Consider the following 20,571-nt stretch of genomic DNA (forward strand, 5'->3'; position numbering starts at 1 on the left):
CGTAACTCCTGATGGTCCCAGAAATCCAGCAGGACCCCTGGCTCCGGGAATACCCTGAACACAAGAAATATAGATATTGAAGGTAAACAATCAAAGTCAAAGTCAACTTTATTGTCAATCTTCCAGTTTGTGTGTAGACAGAGAGATCGAAATACCGTTTCCAACAATCCCGAATACAAAAATACAAATATGTACTTCCTATATATATATATATATATATATATATATATATATATATATATACACAATCAATATATACAAAATAACAGTTACTTCAATATCTTTGGGAAATGTACATTAGTGAAGTGACTGTTATTTTGTATATATTGATTGTTGTGCTTTTATCTTAATGTGTGCATGTGTATAAATGTGTCTGTTGATTGTGTATATATAGGATATACATATTTTTATATATATTTGTAATTTTGTATTCGGGATTGGGGAAACGATACAACACGATGACAATAAAGTTGACTTGAAAATGTGGTGACATGCACAGAAAAGTTATGATTTTCAGTACTGCTGTATTTGGATTTGTCGTGTATATTAAAATAGTTATTTCCATTGACGGAGGCGTGACAGTTGTTGTGATTATATTGTAGAGTAATCCATACTTACGATGTAACCAGGGATACCGATGATGCCTCTGACTCCTTTATTTCCCTGATGGCGACAAAAAGAGGAACAATCAGAATCACATATTCAGCTGATGCAGCCTCGCCCTTTTTTACCACTCCTGGTTTTAATTCAAACTGTTCTGGTTTAGCACTAGCAGCATTGTAAACAATACATTTGAATTGGGATCATTCACAGCTACAGTACACTGTGCTTATCGAATGGATTTACAGCATCCATCCTCTGTGAGCAGGATGACATATGAGAATTGCAAAAAATGTCATATGTGGACATTTTTAATATCTCTGCAGTGTCAAGTGTTTTCCTTCAAAAGAAACTGGACAGGTTTTGGGAGATCTGGAAAAACCTTTTATGACTTCCTGGAGCATAATGGTCTACAACATGATTGGGAGAATGAAGACATTATTTGGGCTGTGTTTCTGTTTCTGTTTTCTTTTCTTCTTTCTTTCTTTTCCTGTTTTGTTTTGCTGATAGTATGTAAAGTCTGTCTTGTTTATTAAGTGTCATTTCTGTGCATAAAAACTAATAAAGAGATGTTTGAAAAAAACAAAACCTCTGCAGTGTCTAGTGGTGTAGATGGCTCTGCTATTGTGTGTGTGTGTGTGTGTGTGTGTGTGTGTGTGTGTGTGTGTGTGTGTGTGTGTGTGTGTGTGTGTGTGTGTGTGTGTGTGTGTGTGTGTGTGTGTGTGTGTGTGGCCTCCAACATTACTATCCTTGTGGGCACAGTAAGTGAACACACCTGTGAGTGTGAGCAGAGTGTGTGTGTGTGTGTGTATGTGTACCTGTGTGTGAAGCAGACAGTAGTGTGTGAACAGACAGTAGTGTGTGTGTACCTGTGTGTAAGTGTACGTGTACCTGTGTGTGTGAGGCAGACAATAGTGTGTGTGTGTGTGTGTGTGTGTGTGTGTGTGGCCTAGCATTACTATCCTTGTGGGGACCTAAATCTGTTTACACAGTCACGTGTGGGGACTCGCCTCCCTTATGGGGACAAAATGGAGGTCCCCATAAGGGGACATTTTAGGGTGAAGACTTGGTTAGGTTTAGGATTAGGGTTAGGGTTAGGCATGTGTTGGTTATGGTTAATGTTAGGATAAGTCTTGCATGTAAGTCAATGTAATGTCCCCTGAAGTGATGTATACATGGTATGTGTGTGTGTGTGTGTGTTAGCATTTCACCTTGTCTCCTTTACGTTCTCTGTGTCCCTGTGGTCCAGCCTCCCCATGATAACCCTACAGACAGAGAAACACAAGCTTAACTAACAACAATAAATAAAATGCTCCAGTTCAACGACGTACAGTAGTTCACAAAATAGTATATTAGCCAACACTTCTGTAACCCCCAGTGAATATTGATATAGTGGTCACCGGCAGGAATGAGAAGGTAATTGGCTAGCTAAGCTAATAGAGTCAGACATACAGTATTTATAAACTATATATATGTATAAATATATAATTATCTCCATCCTCATAGCATTAGAAATCCACTCTTACCCACTCACCCAGCTCCCCTTTGCTGCCCCTCTCTCCTCTGTAGCCCTGGGGACCCTATAGGGACGAGTAGAAAAGTGGATTTATAGCACGACTGCACTGATGAGTACAGATGATAATTGTGAAAACACATATTTTACATGTCTGTTGGGAAAATACTGAATGTCCTCCTCCAACATGAGAGTAACATGATAACAAAGGTATCCCAACTGTAGCTGTGAACATGACAGGATGTGTGATTACCTAGAAGAGCATCAGGACTGTTTGAGGCATATGATTTCTGTTAGGGATTAATTTTGTCTTACTCCTAGGAGTCTAACCTTTTCTGTGTGTTGACGTTTACGACCAACCCTAAGTCTGTTATCTGTCTTAAGGAATGGGAAGTCTCAGCTATTGTTGACATTACCAGTTTTATGACCGGTCAACTCTCGGTCACAGAGCCTAAGAGTCAGATAAGTGATTCAGTGTCTCCAGGTGTTAACGCCCCAATATGTTGTTTACTCTCTGTAAACTAGTTAAAGGGTCTATCCAGAGATAGGCTGGGAAGAATTGACATGGCAACCCACCCGGGCAGTCAGAACCTTTGGCTGCTGTGACTTGTGATATGAATTCTCCGGCCGTATCGTTGTAATAAACATCATTGTTTGACATCAAAGCTCCAACTCTCCTTGTGTCTCTCTGAGTCCTGACTCTCCATTGCTGCAGAAGTTTCCCTTACAATAGCTATGTGATTAACATGATGATTCAGCCTCTATGGAGAGAGACATCAAGCATGCTCATTTCTGACGTGGAGCTCATCTGAAGTAAACATTGAATACTGCTTTCTATTCCTCCATCTTGTGACTGTGTAACTCCCTCTCTTGGATATCAGCATGTGAAGGACACTGTTCAGGAACTAGTTGATGCTCTGTATGTGATGACTCCTTCCATTCTGCAGAGGATCACAGATACATGGATCCTGATGTTGAAGCTCAAGCCGGGGACCAGGGAGATGTTTTCACCAATGTCTTTACCTGTTCTCCAGGTGGGCCTGGATGTCCCGGGGCAGAAGGGTTTCCTGAGGTCCCTTCTCTTCCAGGTCGGCCCTGAGGATCAGGGACCCCCTGTGGTCCAGGACTGCCCTGAAGAACAACTCAACATGTGATCAAGACTCTTGGTTTCAAATATCTTTCTGACTCAGCAGACCATAATAACCTGAGAGGCTGTCCAACAGCATCCTCTGGGACCCAAAGCATGCTCTGAACAGAGAATCTGAACTGCTACCATCTAATGGAGATTCACTAAAGTCAGCCTGAAGCATCCTCTGTGCTCCAGTCTGACCTCTCAGTAAACACAGAGCTGAGTCCAGATCAGATGCTCGCTGAAGGCTCTTTGAGCATCTCTCACTGATCCTGCTGTTATGTTCAATGTTTGTTGTTTGTTTTCCATGTCTTGTGTCTTGATATTTGTTTGTTGATATTACAAATGGAGCTGCTGTGATGCCAGGAGCATTTCAGACTGGATCTGACCATTAAAGTATTATCGTACTGTATCGTAACCCCAACCCCAGATATTTGATGATATATTTTCTTGTTTATATCACACATTATTAATGACGCAGTTCATTGAATTTCGCTTGTTTCCTGATCTGATCCATGGATGTGTTGTTGATACCTGTGTCAAGGAGGTTTTTGTTTGGTTTAATTGGTTTTATGTCAGAGTGAATAAAGGAAGATTCGCTTGCCTGATGTTCATCTAACTTGATAAACCGTGTAGCATGGGCTGAGAGAGAAACCATTACATTTCAAAACTGATCTTCCTTCAATGGAGTTGCTAAAAGTCGACAGATGATTGATGATTTGGGTACAAGGAGAGATACTGCATGCTGTATATTGGTTGGACTATCTCTCTTACTGGAACTGTTTAATGTACACACACATTCACACACGATGGACTTACTGGCTTTGTTGAAGAGTTTGGAGTTAACCAGGTTTAAATGAGATATATTGCTTTGTTTAAAAGGGCTCATGTGATAAATGTACACATGTACTCTTTGTAGGGTTTGCCCAGACTCAGACTCATCTATTCGTCAGGTCCGACATCAGGAAATAAGTCACAATGTAATATATATTTGTAGATATTTCTTGCTTTTTCCACTCATAGCGCTAAATACATTCTGAGGGAAAAGGAAAGCAATCCCGCTGCGTCAGAGGAGCCAGCAATACAACTGGAAAATGTAAGAGGAGATAGTCGAGGAAATTGTTTAATCTCACAAGGCCTCGCTGTAGATAAGATGCGAATAATGTAGAGATACCTACGATTTTCCCTTCAACTCCTTTTCGTCCTTGCTTCCCGTCACTTCCAGGCCGCCCCTGCAAACAAAACGAGCAACCGGAGTGCTTTTACAATATCCTGTTTGGTTTGTTGCTTAGTATTATCATGATAGCCTTTTGCCTTTCAAGAAATCAATAACACTTATACTTACAATTGGTCCTTCATGTCCAAGAGGTCCAGGAGGCCCCGGAGGCCCCTTACGTTTCTGCAAATGCATATTTTATTATTGAATTAGGATGTATTAACTCTGTAAATAAGGTTATATTATTTTCTGTGGGGAAGAAGGGAAGTGCATTCATGTTTTTTAAACAAACACTTACCGGCCAGGAGGAGACCAGCTTTTTGTAGATCTTCTCTTTCTGTAAGGACATGAAATGTCATTAATGTCGTAGAGCCTTTATCTGTTTGTGATTTGATTAATTTGTGGTATATTGAATTATTTACAATGTAATATATATTAGGTGACATGTGAAATATACAAGTATGTGTGTTACAATATTACTGATGTATATGCAGGGCCGTCCCTGGCCAACTTGATGCCCCAAGCGACATTGTGAGATGATGCCCCCCCCCCTCCAACCGACAGGAGTGAAAAAAAATATATAATATAATAATATAATATAATTCCTTTTTATTATTATTATCAACACAGTTACTTTTTTATAAAGTGCGGTAAATGGTAAATAAATCAGAGAACTGCGCACAAGCCAAGCTCATAAGCCGAGGAACCCATGATCGGCCTGTAGGGAGGGACGGCCCTGTGTATATGCTAGTATAATACTACAACTACTACTATAATAGTAGGCCTACTATGAAACCGATATTTTGTGAAGGCTCAATATACAACAACACAAACACCGTCAATATTAATTTGAAAACCAGCGAAACAGGCAAAGCACTGTGTATGTTTAATTTATTTGAATTACATTATATTGGCATAATACTACTTAATTGAACAGATCCCAGTTCAATCACCAAAGATCGATGGGTTACTGGATCAGAGATGTATCAGCTGTTTACCTTAAAATCCTCCCACTCTTCTTCAGAGTTTTTAAAAACAACAATGGCCGGCATCCCAGGAGGACCAATGGGACCCTGATTTCCTGTCCGCCCGGTCCTGCCCATAACGCCTGAATAACCCTGAGAGGACAGAAAACAAAGAGATTATTTTAATATGGAAGCAGAGGTGGGAAGTAGTGGAGTACAATTACTTTGTTACTATACTTAAGTACATGTCACTGGTATCAGTACTTTACTCCACTAATTATTTTTCTGATGACTTTTTACTTTGACTTCTTACATGTTGAACACAAATACCTGTACTTTCTACTTCTTACATGTTGAACACAAATACCTGTACTTTCTACTTCTTACATGTTGAACACAAATACCTGTATTTTCTACTTCTTACATGTTGAACACAAATACCTGTACTTTCTACTTCTTACATGTTGAACCCAAATACCTGTACTTTCTACTTCTTACATGTTGAACACAAATACCTGTACTTTCTACTTCTTATATGTTGAACTCAAATACCTGTACTTTCTACTTCTTATATGTTGAACTCAAATACCTGTACTTTCTACTTCTTACATGTTGAACCCAAATACCTGTACTTTCTACTTCTTACATGTTGAACACAAATACCTGTACTTTCTACTTCTCACATGTTGAACACAAATACCTGTACTTTCTACTTCTCACATGTTGAACCCAAATACCTGTACTTTCTACTTCTTACATGTTGAACCCAAATATCTGTACTTTCTACTTCTTACAGTTTGAACACAAATACCTGTACTTTCTACTTCTTACATGTTGTACTCAAATACCTGTACTTTCTACTTCTTACATGTTGAACCCAAATATCTGTACTTTCTACTTCTTACATGTTGAACACAAATACCTGTACTTTCTACTTCTTACATGTTGAACACAAATACCTGTACTTTCTACTTCTTACATGTTGAACACAAATACCTGTACTTTCTACTTCTTACATGTTGAACACAAATACCTGTACTTTCTACTTCTTACATGTTGAACTCAAATACCTGTACTTTCTACTTCTTACATGTTGAACTCAAATACCTGTACTTTCTACTTCTTACATGTTGAACCCAAATATCTGTACTTTCTACTTCTTACAGTTTGAACACAAACACCTGTACTTTCTACTTCTTACATGTTGAACTCAAATACCTGTACTTTCTACTTCTTACATGTTGAACACAAATACCTGTACTTTCTATTTCTTACATGTTGAACACAAATACCTGTACTTTCTACTTCTCACATGTTGAACACAAATACCTGTACTTTCTACTTCTTACATGTTGAACACAAATACCTGTACTTTCTACTTATTACAGTTTGAACACAAACACCTGTACTTTCTACTTCTTACATGTTGAACTCAAATACCTGTACTTTCTACTTCTTACATGTTGAACACAAATACCTGTACTTTCTACTTCTTACATGTTGAACACAAATACCTGTACTTTCTATTTCTTACATGTTGAACACAAATACCTGTACTTTCTACTTCTTACATGTTGAACACAAATACCTGTACTTTCTACTTCTCACATGTTGAACACAAATACCTGTACTTTCTACTTCTTACATGTTGAACACAAACACCTGTACTTTCTACTTCTTACATGTTGAACTCAAATACCTGTACTTTCTACTTCTTACATGTTGAACTCAAATACCTGTACTTTCTACTTCTTACATGTTGAACACATATACCTGTACTTTCTATTTCTTACATGTTGAACACAAATACCTGTACTTTCTACTTCTTACATGTTGAACACAAATACCTGTACTTTCTACTTCTCACATGTTGAACACAAATACCTGTACTTTCTACTTCTTACATGTTGAACACAAATACCTGTACTTTCTACTTCTTACAGTTTGAACACAAACACCTGTACTTTCTACTTCTTACATGTTGAACTCAAATACCTGTACTTTCTACTTCTTACATGTTGAACACAAATACCTGTACTTTCTACTTCTTACATGTTGAACACAAATACCTGTACTTTCTACTTCTCACATGTTGAACACAAATACCTGTACTTTCTACTTCTCTAATGTTGAACACAAATACCTGTACTTTCTACTTCTTACATGTTGAACACAAATACCTGTACTTTCTACTTCTCACATGTTGAACACAAATACCTGTACTTTCTACTTCTTACAGTTTGAACACAAACACCTGTACTTTCTACTTCTTACATGTTGAACCCAAATATCTGTACTTTCTACTTCTTACATGTTGAACACAAATACCTGTACTTTCTAGTTCTTACATGTTGAACCCAAATATCTGTACTTTCTACTTCTTACATGTTGAACACAAATACCTGTACTTTCTACTTCTCACATGTTGAACACAAATACCTGTACTTTCTACTTCTTACATGTTGAACACAAATACCTGTACTTTCTACTTCTTACATGTTGAACACAAATACCTGTACTTTCTACTTCTCTCATGTTGAACCCAAATATCTGTACTTTCTACTTCTCACATGTTGAACACAAATACCTGTACTTTCTACTTCTTACATGTTGAACCCAAATATCTGTACTTTCTACTTCTTACATGTTGAACACAAATACCTGTACTTTCTACTTCTTACATGTTGAACTCAAATACCTGTACTTTCTACTTCTCACATGTTGAACTCAAATACTTGTACTTTCTACTTCTTACATGTTGAACCCAAATATCTGTACTTTCTACTTCTTACATGTTGAACACAAATACCTGTACTTTCTACTTCTTACATGTTGAACTCAAATACCTGTACTTTCTACTTCTTACATGTTGAACCCAAATATCTGTACTTTCTACTTCTTACATGTTGAACACAAATACCTGTACTTTCTACTTCTCACATGTTGAACACAAATACCTGTACTTTCTACTTCTTACATGTTGAACACAAATACCTGTACTTTCTAGTTCTTACATGTTGAACACAAATACCTGTACTTTCTACTTCTTACATGTTGAACCCAAATATCTGTACTTTCTACTTCTTACATGTTGAACACAAATACCTGTACTTTCTACTTCTCACATGTTGAACACAAATACCTGTACTTTCTACTTCTCACATGTTGAACACAAATACCTGTACTTTCTACTTCTCACATGTTGAACACAAATACCTGTACTTTCTACTTCTTACATGTTGAACACAAATATCTGTACTTTCTACTTCTTACATGTTGAACACAAATACCTGTACTTTCTACTTCTTACATGTTGAACCCAAATATCTGTACTTTCTACTTCTTACATGTTGAACACAAATACCTGTACTTTCTACTTCTCACATGTTGAACACAAATACCTGTACTTTCTACTTCTTACATGTTGAACACAAATACCTGTACTTTCTAGTTCTTACATGTTGAACCCAAATATCTGTACTTTCTACTTCTTACATGTTGAACACAAATACCTGTACTTTCTACTTCTCACATGTTGAACACAAATACCTGTACTTTCTACTTCTTACATGTTGAACACAAATACCTGTACTTTCTACTTCTTACATGTTGAACACAAATACCTGTACTTTCTACTTCTTACAGTTTGAACACAAACACCTGTACTTTCTACTTCTTACATGTTGAACTCAAATACCTGTACTTTCTACTTCTTACATGTTGAACACAAATACCTGTACTTTCTACTTCTCACATGTTGAACTCAAATACCTGTACTTTCTACTTCTCACATGTTGAACACAAATACCTGTACTTTCTACTTCTTACATGTTGAACTCAAATACCTGTACTTTCTACTTCTCACATGTTGAACACAAATACCTGTACTTTCTACTTCTTACATGTTGAACACAAATACCTGTACTTTCTACTTCTTACATGTTGAACAACAAATACCTGTACTTTCTACTTCTCACATGTTGAACACAAATACCTGTACTTTCTACTTCTTACATGTTGAACACAAATACCTGTACTTTCTACTTCTTACATGTTGAACCCAAATATCTGTACTTTCTACTTCTTACATGTTGAACACAAATACCTGTACTTTCTAGTTCTTACATGTTGAACCCAAATATCTGTACTTTCTACTTCTTACATGTTGAACACAAATACCTGTACTTTCTACTTCTCACATGTTGAACACAAATACCTGTACTTTCTACTTCTTACATGTTGAACACAAATACCTGTACTTTCTACTTCTCTCATGTTGAACACAAATACCTGTACTTTCTACTTCTCACATGTTGAACACAAATACCTGTACTTTCTACTTCTTACATGTTGAACCCAAATATCTGTACTTTCTACTTCTTACATGTTGAACACAAATACCTGTACTTTCTACTTCTTTACATGTTGAACTCAAATACCTGTACTTTCTACTTCTCACATGTTGAACTCAAATACTTGTACTTTCTACTTCTTACATGTTGAACCCAAATATCTGTACTTTCTACTTCTTACATGTTGAACACAAATACCTGTACTTTCTAGTTCTTACATGTTGAACCCAAATATCTGTACTTTCTACTTCTTACATGTTGAACACAAATACCTGTACTTTCTACTTCTCACATGTTGAACACAAATACCTGTACTTTCTACTTCTTACATGTTGAACACAAATACCTGTACTTTCTACTTCTTACATGTTGAACCCAAATATCTGTACTTTCTACTTCTTACATGTTGAACACAAATACCTGTACTTTCTACTTCTCACATGTTGAACACAAATACCTGTACTTTCTACTTCTTACATGTTGAACACAAATACCTGTACTTTCTACTTCTCTCATGTTGAACCCAAATATCTGTACTTTCTACTTCTCACATGTTGAACACAAATACCTGTACTTTCTACTTCTTACATGTTGAACCCAAATATCTGTACTTTCTACTTCTTACATGTTGAACACAAATACCTGTACTTTCTACTTCTTACATGTTGAACTCAAATACCTGTACTTTCTACTTCTCACATGTTGAACTCAAATACTTGTACTTTCTACTTCTCTCATTTCCAAAACAGCTGGTTCCTTTAGTCTGAATGTGTGTTTGGTGCGTGATCATTATTCTTTAGAGTCATTGCGTGCCTATTGATTTGAACACGATCCGTGTATCCATCATTTCCTGGTCTTCTCTAAAGAAGAGGGACCAATGGAAACGTTGTCATGTTGCCGTTGTTCAGCATGGAAACATTCATTAGCTAACAATGACATTATTGTTCTATTAATATAAAGGGAGGTCAGGTACTCTTTAAAGCAGCTGCTAGTTACGGGTACTTTTTACTGAAGTACATTTCAAAGCCTCTTTACTTTCACTTGAGTAAAGAAGTTTAGTCAGTACTTCTACTTTCACCAGAGTATTTTTAAACACGAGTATCTGTACTTCTATGTGTTTACTTTTGCCTTCACTGGTAAACAGATACAACAAATCTGGCTTTTCATACACAATTTAGAGCCATGTTTGACCACTAGGGTGCAGAAGAACTCCACAAAAAGCTGACAATCCTGAGATGGAAACTGTTTATCCAGCTCTTGGTAATGTGTCATTTAGCTTCAGCAGCCTATACCTGAGTTTAATAGCTTAAGGAGATTGTAAACCTGTGTAATCTGGAAATAAATGTTACCTGATTGAAGTGCCATTTAGAAGCTTAAACTGTTCTGAACCACTTTGCTCTGTCTTTCAGAAATCACTTCACATGGCACCAAAAGTCTCTGTATGTGAGGTTTAATCAGAGGAGGGAAGTAAAGAGGCCAAATAATCAAGAATAATTTATCTGATTAACTATCTGTTCGGCGAATGCTACGTTTTGAAACCGTGAATTGAACATGAAATGACATGTGATGTTGTACCCTAAACACATGGGTTTAACATTTATTGACGCTGAAATTGTGTTATCAGGGAATGTTTAAATAACCACAGACATTAGAATGATGTAATTTAGCAACAGAAAACGGCAGGATTTGCATTGGACACGCCCCCGTCGATGCCGGCCAATAGAAGAAGACTACAGTTGATAACCCGCAATGGACAGGAAGAATCGATCTCTTCCTTCACCTCGGCTGACCCAACGCACACGTGACAGGCAACAGCTGAATGGGGAGAGCGCCTCCACTCGCACATTTAATTTTGTATCATCGTATTATTTGTATAATTCTGTTAACTTTTCTAAGCTTCAATTGACGCTTTTCAGTTTATCCTGCACTAAGGGCTAAAGAAATCCTAATATCTTTAAATGAATCTAGTTTATATCTAAGAGATTTCCTGTTTGTGTTTAAATACATACTTTGTCTCCTTTAAGCCCGGGTGGTCCCGTTAGCCCAGGTGGACCCTGCAACCCCTGATGACAGATTGAAGAGAACAATTAGATCTGGATAATCATCAATACAAAAGATAATGATCTACAACATATTAGGATGTATTGATAAAAGGAAAGTGAGATAAATAAAATAAGCTCAACTTCAACTGCGAAAGAGAAAATTAGACTAGAACCAAAATACACATGTCATTATGTCTTAATTCTGATTAATATAATAATGACAATGGGTAAGGGGATATAGCTAGAAGAGTGTGAACTTCTAGAATAAATACACTGTAGAAATACATAATAAAAAGTCTGAGGTATCAGAAGGGTTACAGTACCACAGTTTGCCAGAAGAGGGTGAAGATTGCTCTCTATGAAACTAACACACACACACACACACACACACACACCCCCACACACGTATACATCACTTCAGGGGACATTACATTAACTTACATGCATTTCCTAGAGACTTATCCTAACCTTAACCACAACCAACACATGCCTAACCCTAACCCTAACCCTATTTAAAGGCAATGGACGTCCACTCTCGGGAGACGTCCGACAGTGGTGCGGTTACCCAAAGTGACAGACCTAATTTTATCCAGGAATAAGTGTTTGAAATGTGGGGAAAAGTGGTGTGAATAGAGGGAGACTGTACACAGACAGCAGGAGGCAGAACATGGCTTTTCTACCCAGGAAAAGGGTTTGAAACGTTGGGAAAAGTGGTGTAAATAGAGAATGAGTGAACCCGTGAACCCAGAGAGCAGGCTGTGCAGAAAATGTAAAAAAGTATCCGAAAATAGTGTCTCATAATAATGGTAGAGTCCCCTCAAACTCCCCTTGCATTCCTCCAGAGACCAGTTTGCCAACTTAAAGTTCTGTAAGAACCAGGCTGGGGGGTCTCCAGGCATCAAATATATCCGAGACAGAGTGCACTTGGAGCGGATACATTCATCCAGGATATCAGACAGCCGTTTTTTTCTGAGTGCCTTCAAAAACCGGGTTTCCGAAAAGTGTGCGGACAGTAGTCTGAAATGGATGGATGAATATTTTCGACGGAGAAGGGGAAACTTTTTTTCATTTCTCCGTTGAAAATGTTGACGGAGAAGTGGAAAAGTGTCCGGGGCTTCGGCCCGAAGCGCCAAAGGGTTGAGCTTTTTCGAGCCCCTTCTCCGTTCTAAAACTTCATTTTTTATTATTTTAAGATATAATTAACCGTTTTCTTCACTTTTTTCTTCTTTCCACGGGTGGGGGCGCATGGCAGGCCGCCTGTGAGCTCCCAAATTCGTCCTGGAACCTCCAATATTTGTGGGCTAAGCTCCATAAACTGACAAAATCACCCAGAAATATCACTTTTCTAGCCCAGAAATATATAATACAAATACATTTAAATAGTAAAAGGTACAATTGTGCTCCGAATTACCCGGAATTTGATTTATATAGCCCCATGATAGTGATTACAAATCATTTTCGTGGAAAAAAGTGTTAAAACGCCTGATTAAAGCATATGCAGGACCCCAGTGAGCTCCAGACTATGTGCATTGTGTTAGGGAACCATATAACTGATAAAGTAAATCATTTAAATGCAAGGATAATGATTATAAATCATTTTTAGGGGGACAATTGTGGAGAGGAGCCTGAAAATGACTCTCCAGCACCCCGGAGAAGCAGGGTGTGAGACTCACAGACACCCACAGAGACCCAGGGACCCAAACACCCAGGGCACACCAACCCCCTCTATTACCCAGGGAACAGGGCTCTGATGTGGGCTAAAGTATTGTTAGAAACTGCTCAATCTGTTCATAATGCTGGCAGCAGGGTCACTGCTGTTAGCAGGGTCTGAGACTCACAGAGACTCACAGAGACCCACAGAGACCCAGGGACTCATATGCTGTGAAAAGTGGTGTGAATAGAGGGAGAGTGGAGCCAGGGAGCTCCACGCAGCAGATGGCTCTTCCACCCAGACTGTAGCCAGAGAAGAGGCTGCTTCACAGCACTTTAGAACCCAGGAAAGCAGCTTGAAACATGAGTCTTAAAAGTGCATTAAACTGTTTTAATTTGAGCGTCCATTTGACTGCATAAACTGACAGTCAAATGGACAGATTTCTGTCCATTTGATTGTCAGTTTATGTCGTCAAATGTACAAGAAGAGAAAAACAGCAGAGTCACTGCTGTTAGCAGGGTCTCAGACTCACAGGCACATATGCAGAGATCCAGGGTGATGCACATGGCTTTCCTACCCAGGAATAAGTGTTTGAAACGTGGGGAAAAGTGGTGTGAATAGAGGGAGAGTGGACCCAGAGAGCTCCATGCAGTTCTGCCTCTGCCTCCTTGCTTGGTCGGGCCGCTCAACGGTCAGCTTCACATACTGTTACACACACAGGTACCCCCCCCCCCACACACACACACACACACACTACTGTCTGCTTCTCTCTCACACACACACACACACACACACACACACACACACACACACACACACACACACACACACACACACACACACACACACACACACACACACACACACACACACACACACACACACACACACACACACACACACACACACACACACACACACACACACACACACACACACAGGTATACACTTTACTGAATCTACTGTCTTTGCACACCGGAACAGATGATATTGTATATACCTTTGCAAGATATTTTAGAATTGACAACTGATATATGTTGCAATCCTTAATCAGATACTAGAAATGGATATCAAACACTTTTTCTTATGTATTTATAACATCATCACTCAGTCCTTAAAGCAGCTTTTAACAAGACCTATAATGACAAAAATACTAAGTATACTGAGCATGTACACAAGTGATGCTAAATGTAAACAATGTCTTACCATCTGAGGTCCGTGACGTCTGGCTGTGTCTGCAGCCGGCTGATTGGCTGATTTATCACTCTGCAGTGGAGATTCAGTCTGTGATTGGACGAAGGAGTCTTGGGAGATCTGATCAGGTGAGGATTGATTATAATCCTCTGAAATGTCAGCGTCATTATCAGAACTTCCTTTTTCCATCTCTTGCACTTCCTCTTCCTGCTTTACATCGATCACATCTGTCTCCAGCCCACTCCCCTGATCCCCACCTGGAAGATGTGTTTCTGTGTTGGGTGAAACACTTAGCAACCTGTTCCTTATGTCCTCCTTAATCTCACCGTGTGAAACATTACCCCTCTCCTCCTCCATGTCCCTGGCATGTAGTGCCTTTCCACTAGGAGATAAAACAGCACGGTTTGGGGCTGGATCTTTCTGATTCGCAGGAAAGTCCTTTTCTGTATTTTCTTCTACCGACATTGTAGGTATAAAAACAAGTGGTGACGCCTCCTGTCTCGCCTCCTGTCTCGCCTCCTTTGCACCTCCTTCAGATGCAGGGTACACACTGGAGGTAGCACACTCTGAATCTGTGATGGGCCTTGAGATGAGAGTAGATCTGGTGGCAAATTGTGGTTCTTTATAGGAAGATATCTCTGACTCTGCCTCCCCTGAAGCTGTGGGGGTCTCAGCGTGAAGGTTAAGGCTCGTCTCAACACTTTCTAAATCACTTGTTCTGGAGTTTTCATTCTGCTCTTCCTCAGTGTGTTGTGTTTGGTCAGAGAAGGTCGTGGTTATGTTACTTCCCTCTGTGCTCTGTGGTTGCTTTATCGTCTCAGGGTCCACTTTAGAAAGCTGCTCATTTCCAGTCAGAGAGGAAGGACCTCCAGCTTGATTCACATCTGTACTCACAGCTGTTTGTCCGTCGTTGTCTCTGTCTGTTGAGCCTAAAGTCTCAGTGATGTGTTTTACTCCAGATGTGGCATCTACACCCTCTGGATCAGGGAGTGGATCCAGTCTGGGCGTCTCCTCAGAGGGGTTGGCCTGTAGAGAGTTTTCCGGTCTGGGTAATTCTCCGATCCCGGGCTGAATGGAGAAATCCTCTGAAGCTGCAACCTCCTGAAAGGTAAACAAGGGAATATATTACCCAACATGCACTGTGTGTTCTGAGCTCCTTTTAATTTCCTTTAGTGAGATTTACACTACAGAAGAAGTGACAAAATAATTCTGGTGATCAACTTTCAAAATCTGATCTAAATCAATTTCTCTGTTATTTCTCACTATATGTAAAGAAAAAAACCGTTTGCCTGAACCATTGATCCAAATCATGATTTTCCATTTTTGATAGTGAACGTTTTTTCAGGTGAATTTAGTTTTATAACCATTTTGTATTTTGTTTAGTTTTGTTGCTTTTGTAATTCTCTTTTATGAGTGTGAACCCAGACCAAGCAAGGAGGCAGAGGCAGCACGTCCCAAATATAACCCGGTGTGGGCATTTATTACATCATGAACACGATACACACAGCCTCAATCCTGCTGCTGCTGTTCACGTGGGCCCAGCCTGCCGCCACCAGGATACACACACACTACCAGCCTCCAAACAGACAGGGCAACAGACCCTAAATACACACACTAATCAGCAATTGGACACAGGTGGGGGGGAGGAGACAACACAGGGCACCAGGTGCACACAATGAACAGCACAGACATGGGGGAAGGGGAACACTTTTAACATGAAACCAGGAAACAGAGACAGACAAACTAGTTACATAAATGACATATATTCCCCTGCTTCCTGTGCAATGTTTTTAATGCTATATTACCCGTAACGGAGGCCGAGATCTATGGGCCCAGAGATCACCTCCGTTACAATGAGTAAAAGCGTCTGAAGTGCATCACTCTGTAAATATTAAGGTTTTCTCCCAGATGAGTTTATTTCTACAAGCTGTAACAAAATACACCCTGTGCCTAGCGTGCATGGAGAAATTCATGCACATCAGCATGTCATTACTGAATGAAAAGTGAAGCTGGGGAAAGGCCACACACACACACACACACACACACACACACACACACACACACACACACACACACACACACACACACACACACACACACACACACACACACACACACACACACACACACACACACACACACACACACACACACACTACTGTCTGCTCACACACTGCTGTCTGCTTCACACACAGGTGTACACACACACACACTCCGCTCACACTCACAGGTGTGTGCACTTACTGTGCCTAATCAAACCTCCTCTAATGACACAGTGGGCGTTTTAATTTTTGCCTCTGAGCTGCTTATTAGATTTGTTGCATGACGTTTAGTAAACTCACATAAATCCCAGCAGAGCTTCACCGAACTCCAACCTGTGCAGGGGCAGTTTGGCAAATATATAGACGTCGTGCAGCTTTACCGTCCATACCATGTTGGTACAGCAGAAACAAGAATGTTGACCGGTTGTTTGATTAGCTGACTCTTTCCTATTTGAGTTTTAATAACCATACATTTGAGCATTTTAACAGGATTATTATGGGAGGTTTGAGACTCCTATACGGTCTGACTGTGAATCACACACTGCTGCTATTTCTCTGAGACATCGAAAGAAAGTGAATTAAAAAAACATGTGCAATTTTGGTTCAATTTCATAAGTATCTCTTTCCCTTTTTTCTTATCGAACCATTATTGATGAATGGAGGAATACTCGTGTATAATTATAAAACGAGTGAAGTAATTAAAACATTTTTTACCAGGACTGAGTTTAAAATTAGGATAAAAGCAGATTTTAAATTAACGATTTGATTCAAACAACATGTAAAAGTGTTTGTTAAATACATGCTCGGGTTAAATATGTGAAATATGTCTTTCTAGAACCTTCCACGGTGACGGAGGCGGTGACATTTCTTTCCACACAGCGTTTTATGAGAGTTACTGGTGGATGTGAAAGTTTCCCCCTGCCTCTCTTCCTCTCACATGCACATGCAAGAAGCTCCTAAACCTGATCAGGAATATTTCAGCTGCTGGTGAAACTCACAACAAAAACTTGGTGTTCAGCCAAAAGACATTTGAAGAAAACACTCAAACCGCATTCAAAGCAACAGAAAAGCGAGTTCAAGATTACAGTGAATTGTGATTTTGAAGATTATGACATATTTCTAATTGTACTAAAATACAACTCCAAGTTGTAATTAAAACATTGAATCCATTTAATCATGTTATTAAATGCTCTGAATATTTATCATTGTAGATATGAAGCAAGTCTCTAAACAAGAAAATCATATTAAATAATAATATAGCACCTTCCAAGCTATCACTTAAAAACCTTTGAATACACAGAGAATGAAATGAAATAACAACCAGCCACTAAAACCACTGCAGACCACAGAGAGGAAAACCAACAGAACTAATACACACTTATAAGTTGAAGCACCTTGAGATGACGTTTTTAAAGTGTGCTATATAAATGAAATGTATTATTATTATTATAAAACATAAATGAAATCACATAAACGCCATTCTTAAAAAAGCAGGTTTGTAAAAGAGACACTTTCGGCTTTAACATTTGACCCTGAATCTGACTAACTGATTCTGAGTATTTCATTTCTTTACTCTGCAGCTATGACTAACGGGAGGGCCACCTCTGTACGGACTCTGCTTTCTGCCCTCCTGCTTCTACTCACTTTGTTTGTTTCTCTGATGTATAAACTGCCTAATAGTTGAAATAGAAGAGTAAGACTTACGCAGCTCAGCAGCAGCACGACAAACAGCACAGCGACCGGCATGGCTTCTGATCAAAAACACGTCTGAACTCCGACTGAATGTGAGCAGGTTCAGGTGCAGGGGCTGGACTTCACACACACACACACACACACACACACACACACACACACACACACACACACACACACACACACACACACACACACACACACACACACACACACACACACACACACACACACACACACACACACACACACACACACACACACACACACACACACACACACACAACACACACCTAGTAAGGTTTATTTATACAGTACAGCACATTTTCAGAACATTAACACTTAATAGGAAGACAACAGAAATGAACACAATGGAATAAGAGATTCATAAAAAACAGAGATGTCAAAAACACATCCTTTACTGAAGTAGAAGTACAGATACTCGTGTTTAAAAATACTCTAAAAAAAGAAAGTACTGACTAAAGTTCTTTACTCAAGTAAAAGTAAAGTGGCTTTGAAGTGTCCTTCAGTAAAAAGTACCCATAACTAGCAGCTGCTTTAAAGAGTACCTGACCTCCCTTTATATTAATAGAACAATAATGTCATTGTTAGCTAATGAATGTTTCCATGCTGAACAACGGCAACATGACAACGTTTCCATTGGTCCCTCTTCTTTAGAGAAGACCAGGAAATGATGGATACACGGATCGTGTTCAAATCAATAGGCACGCAATGACTCTAAAGAATAATGATCACGCATCAAACACACATTCAGACTAAAGGAACCAGCTGTTTGGGAAATGAGAGAAGTAGAAAGTACAGGTATTTGAGTTCAACATGTAAGAAGTAGAAAGTACAGGTATTTGTGTTCAACATGTAAGAAGTAGAAAGTACAGGTATTTGTGTTCAACATGTAAGAAGTAGAAAGTACAGGTATTTGTGTTCAACATGTAAGAAGTAGAAAGTACAGGTATTTGTGTTCAACATGTGAGAAGTAGAAAGTACAGGTATTTGAGTTCAACATGTAAGAAGTAGAAAGTACAGGTATTTGAGTTCAACATGTAAGAAGTAGAAAGTACAGGTATTTGAGTTCAACATGTAAGAAGTAGAAAGTACAGGTATTTGTGTTCAACATGTAAGAAGTAGAAAGTACAGGTATTTGTGTTCAACATGTAAGAAGTAGAAAGTACAGGTATTTGAGTTCAACATGTAAGAAGTAGAAAGTACAGGTATTTGTGTTCAACATGTAAGAAGTAGAAAGTACAGGTATTTGAGTTCAACATGTAAGAAGTAGAAAGTACAGGTATTTGTGTTCAACATGTAAGAAGTAGAAAGTACAGGTATTTGTGTTCAACATGTAAGAAGTAGAATTAAAAAGTGGTCAGAAATATAAGTAGTGGAGTAAAGTACTGATACCAGATAAATGTACTTAAGTACAGTAACAAAGTATTTGTACTCCAATACTTCCCACATAAAAACCACATTGTAATATACGGTAGGTGCTAAAAACAAGTTAAAAGACTTCAGCTGAAAAAAGTTATGTTTTTAGCCTCGATTTAAAAGAACTCAGCGTTGGTGAAGACCTTTCTGGAAGTTTGTTCAATTGTGTGGTTGCATAAAAACTAAAAGCAGCTTCAGCGTTTGGTTCCGAGCCGGGTTTCCATTTAGTGCTTTATAAGTTAGCAATAACATTTTAAATGGATTCTGTAAGCTACTGGTTGCGGACAGAGCGATGACCAAACATATACAGACAGTTATTAACCAGGAAGCCGGACACTTTTTATCAGTTATTTTATTCTCGTCTTATTCCCACTCCAACTTCCACAGAAAGTAGATCCTGAGATCCCAGTTATTATGGGAAATATAAACCCTGACTAGCGTAGACTGCTCTTAATTCAGGTCGTGTGAACCTGGATGTGACTTGTTTTTCAAAGAGGAATCATTATTTATTTGATTGTATTTTATTTGTATTATCACACCTTTTACCTCCTTGTGTCTCTTAAAGGTGGGGTAGGTAATTCACTTCAGAAACACTTGTTGTTATATTCCATGGAATGCTCTTAACATCCCGATAGCAATGAATACATGAAATGCTTTTGTAAGGGAAACTTCTGCAGCAATGGAGAGTCAGGGCTCAGAGAGACACGAGGAGAGTTGGAGCTTTGATGTCAAACA

General features: G+C 38.8%; 1 protein-coding gene across 1 annotated transcript in view; it reads right to left on the reverse strand.

The window, feature by feature from the left end:
- The window catches only part of si:dkey-21p1.3 (collagen alpha-1(I) chain), a 56,004-nt gene extending 37,537 nt beyond the window's left edge, over positions 1–18,467 (reverse strand). Inside the window, exons 1-12 of the mRNA XM_034238603.1 lie at positions 18,409–18,467; positions 14,675–15,763; positions 11,785–11,838; positions 5,457–5,576; positions 4,757–4,795; positions 4,588–4,641; positions 4,421–4,474; positions 3,137–3,244; positions 2,127–2,180; positions 1,812–1,865; positions 619–663; positions 1–54 (exon numbers count right to left, since the gene is read on the reverse strand). Of these exons, the coding sequence (XP_034094494.1) occupies positions 1–54; positions 619–663; positions 1,812–1,865; positions 2,127–2,180; positions 3,137–3,244; positions 4,421–4,474; positions 4,588–4,641; positions 4,757–4,795; positions 5,457–5,576; positions 11,785–11,838; positions 14,675–15,763; positions 18,409–18,450 (1,767 nt within the window). The 5' untranslated portion in view covers positions 18,451–18,467. The remainder of the gene's footprint in view (positions 55–618; positions 664–1,811; positions 1,866–2,126; positions 2,181–3,136; positions 3,245–4,420; positions 4,475–4,587; positions 4,642–4,756; positions 4,796–5,456; positions 5,577–11,784; positions 11,839–14,674; positions 15,764–18,408) is intronic.
- Between the last annotated feature and the right edge of the window lie 2,104 nt (positions 18,468–20,571).

Source organism: Gymnodraco acuticeps, unplaced genomic scaffold (genome assembly GCF_902827175.1).
Source record: "Gymnodraco acuticeps unplaced genomic scaffold, fGymAcu1.1, whole genome shotgun sequence".
NCBI classification, from domain to species: Eukaryota; Metazoa; Chordata; class Actinopteri; order Perciformes; family Bathydraconidae; genus Gymnodraco; species Gymnodraco acuticeps.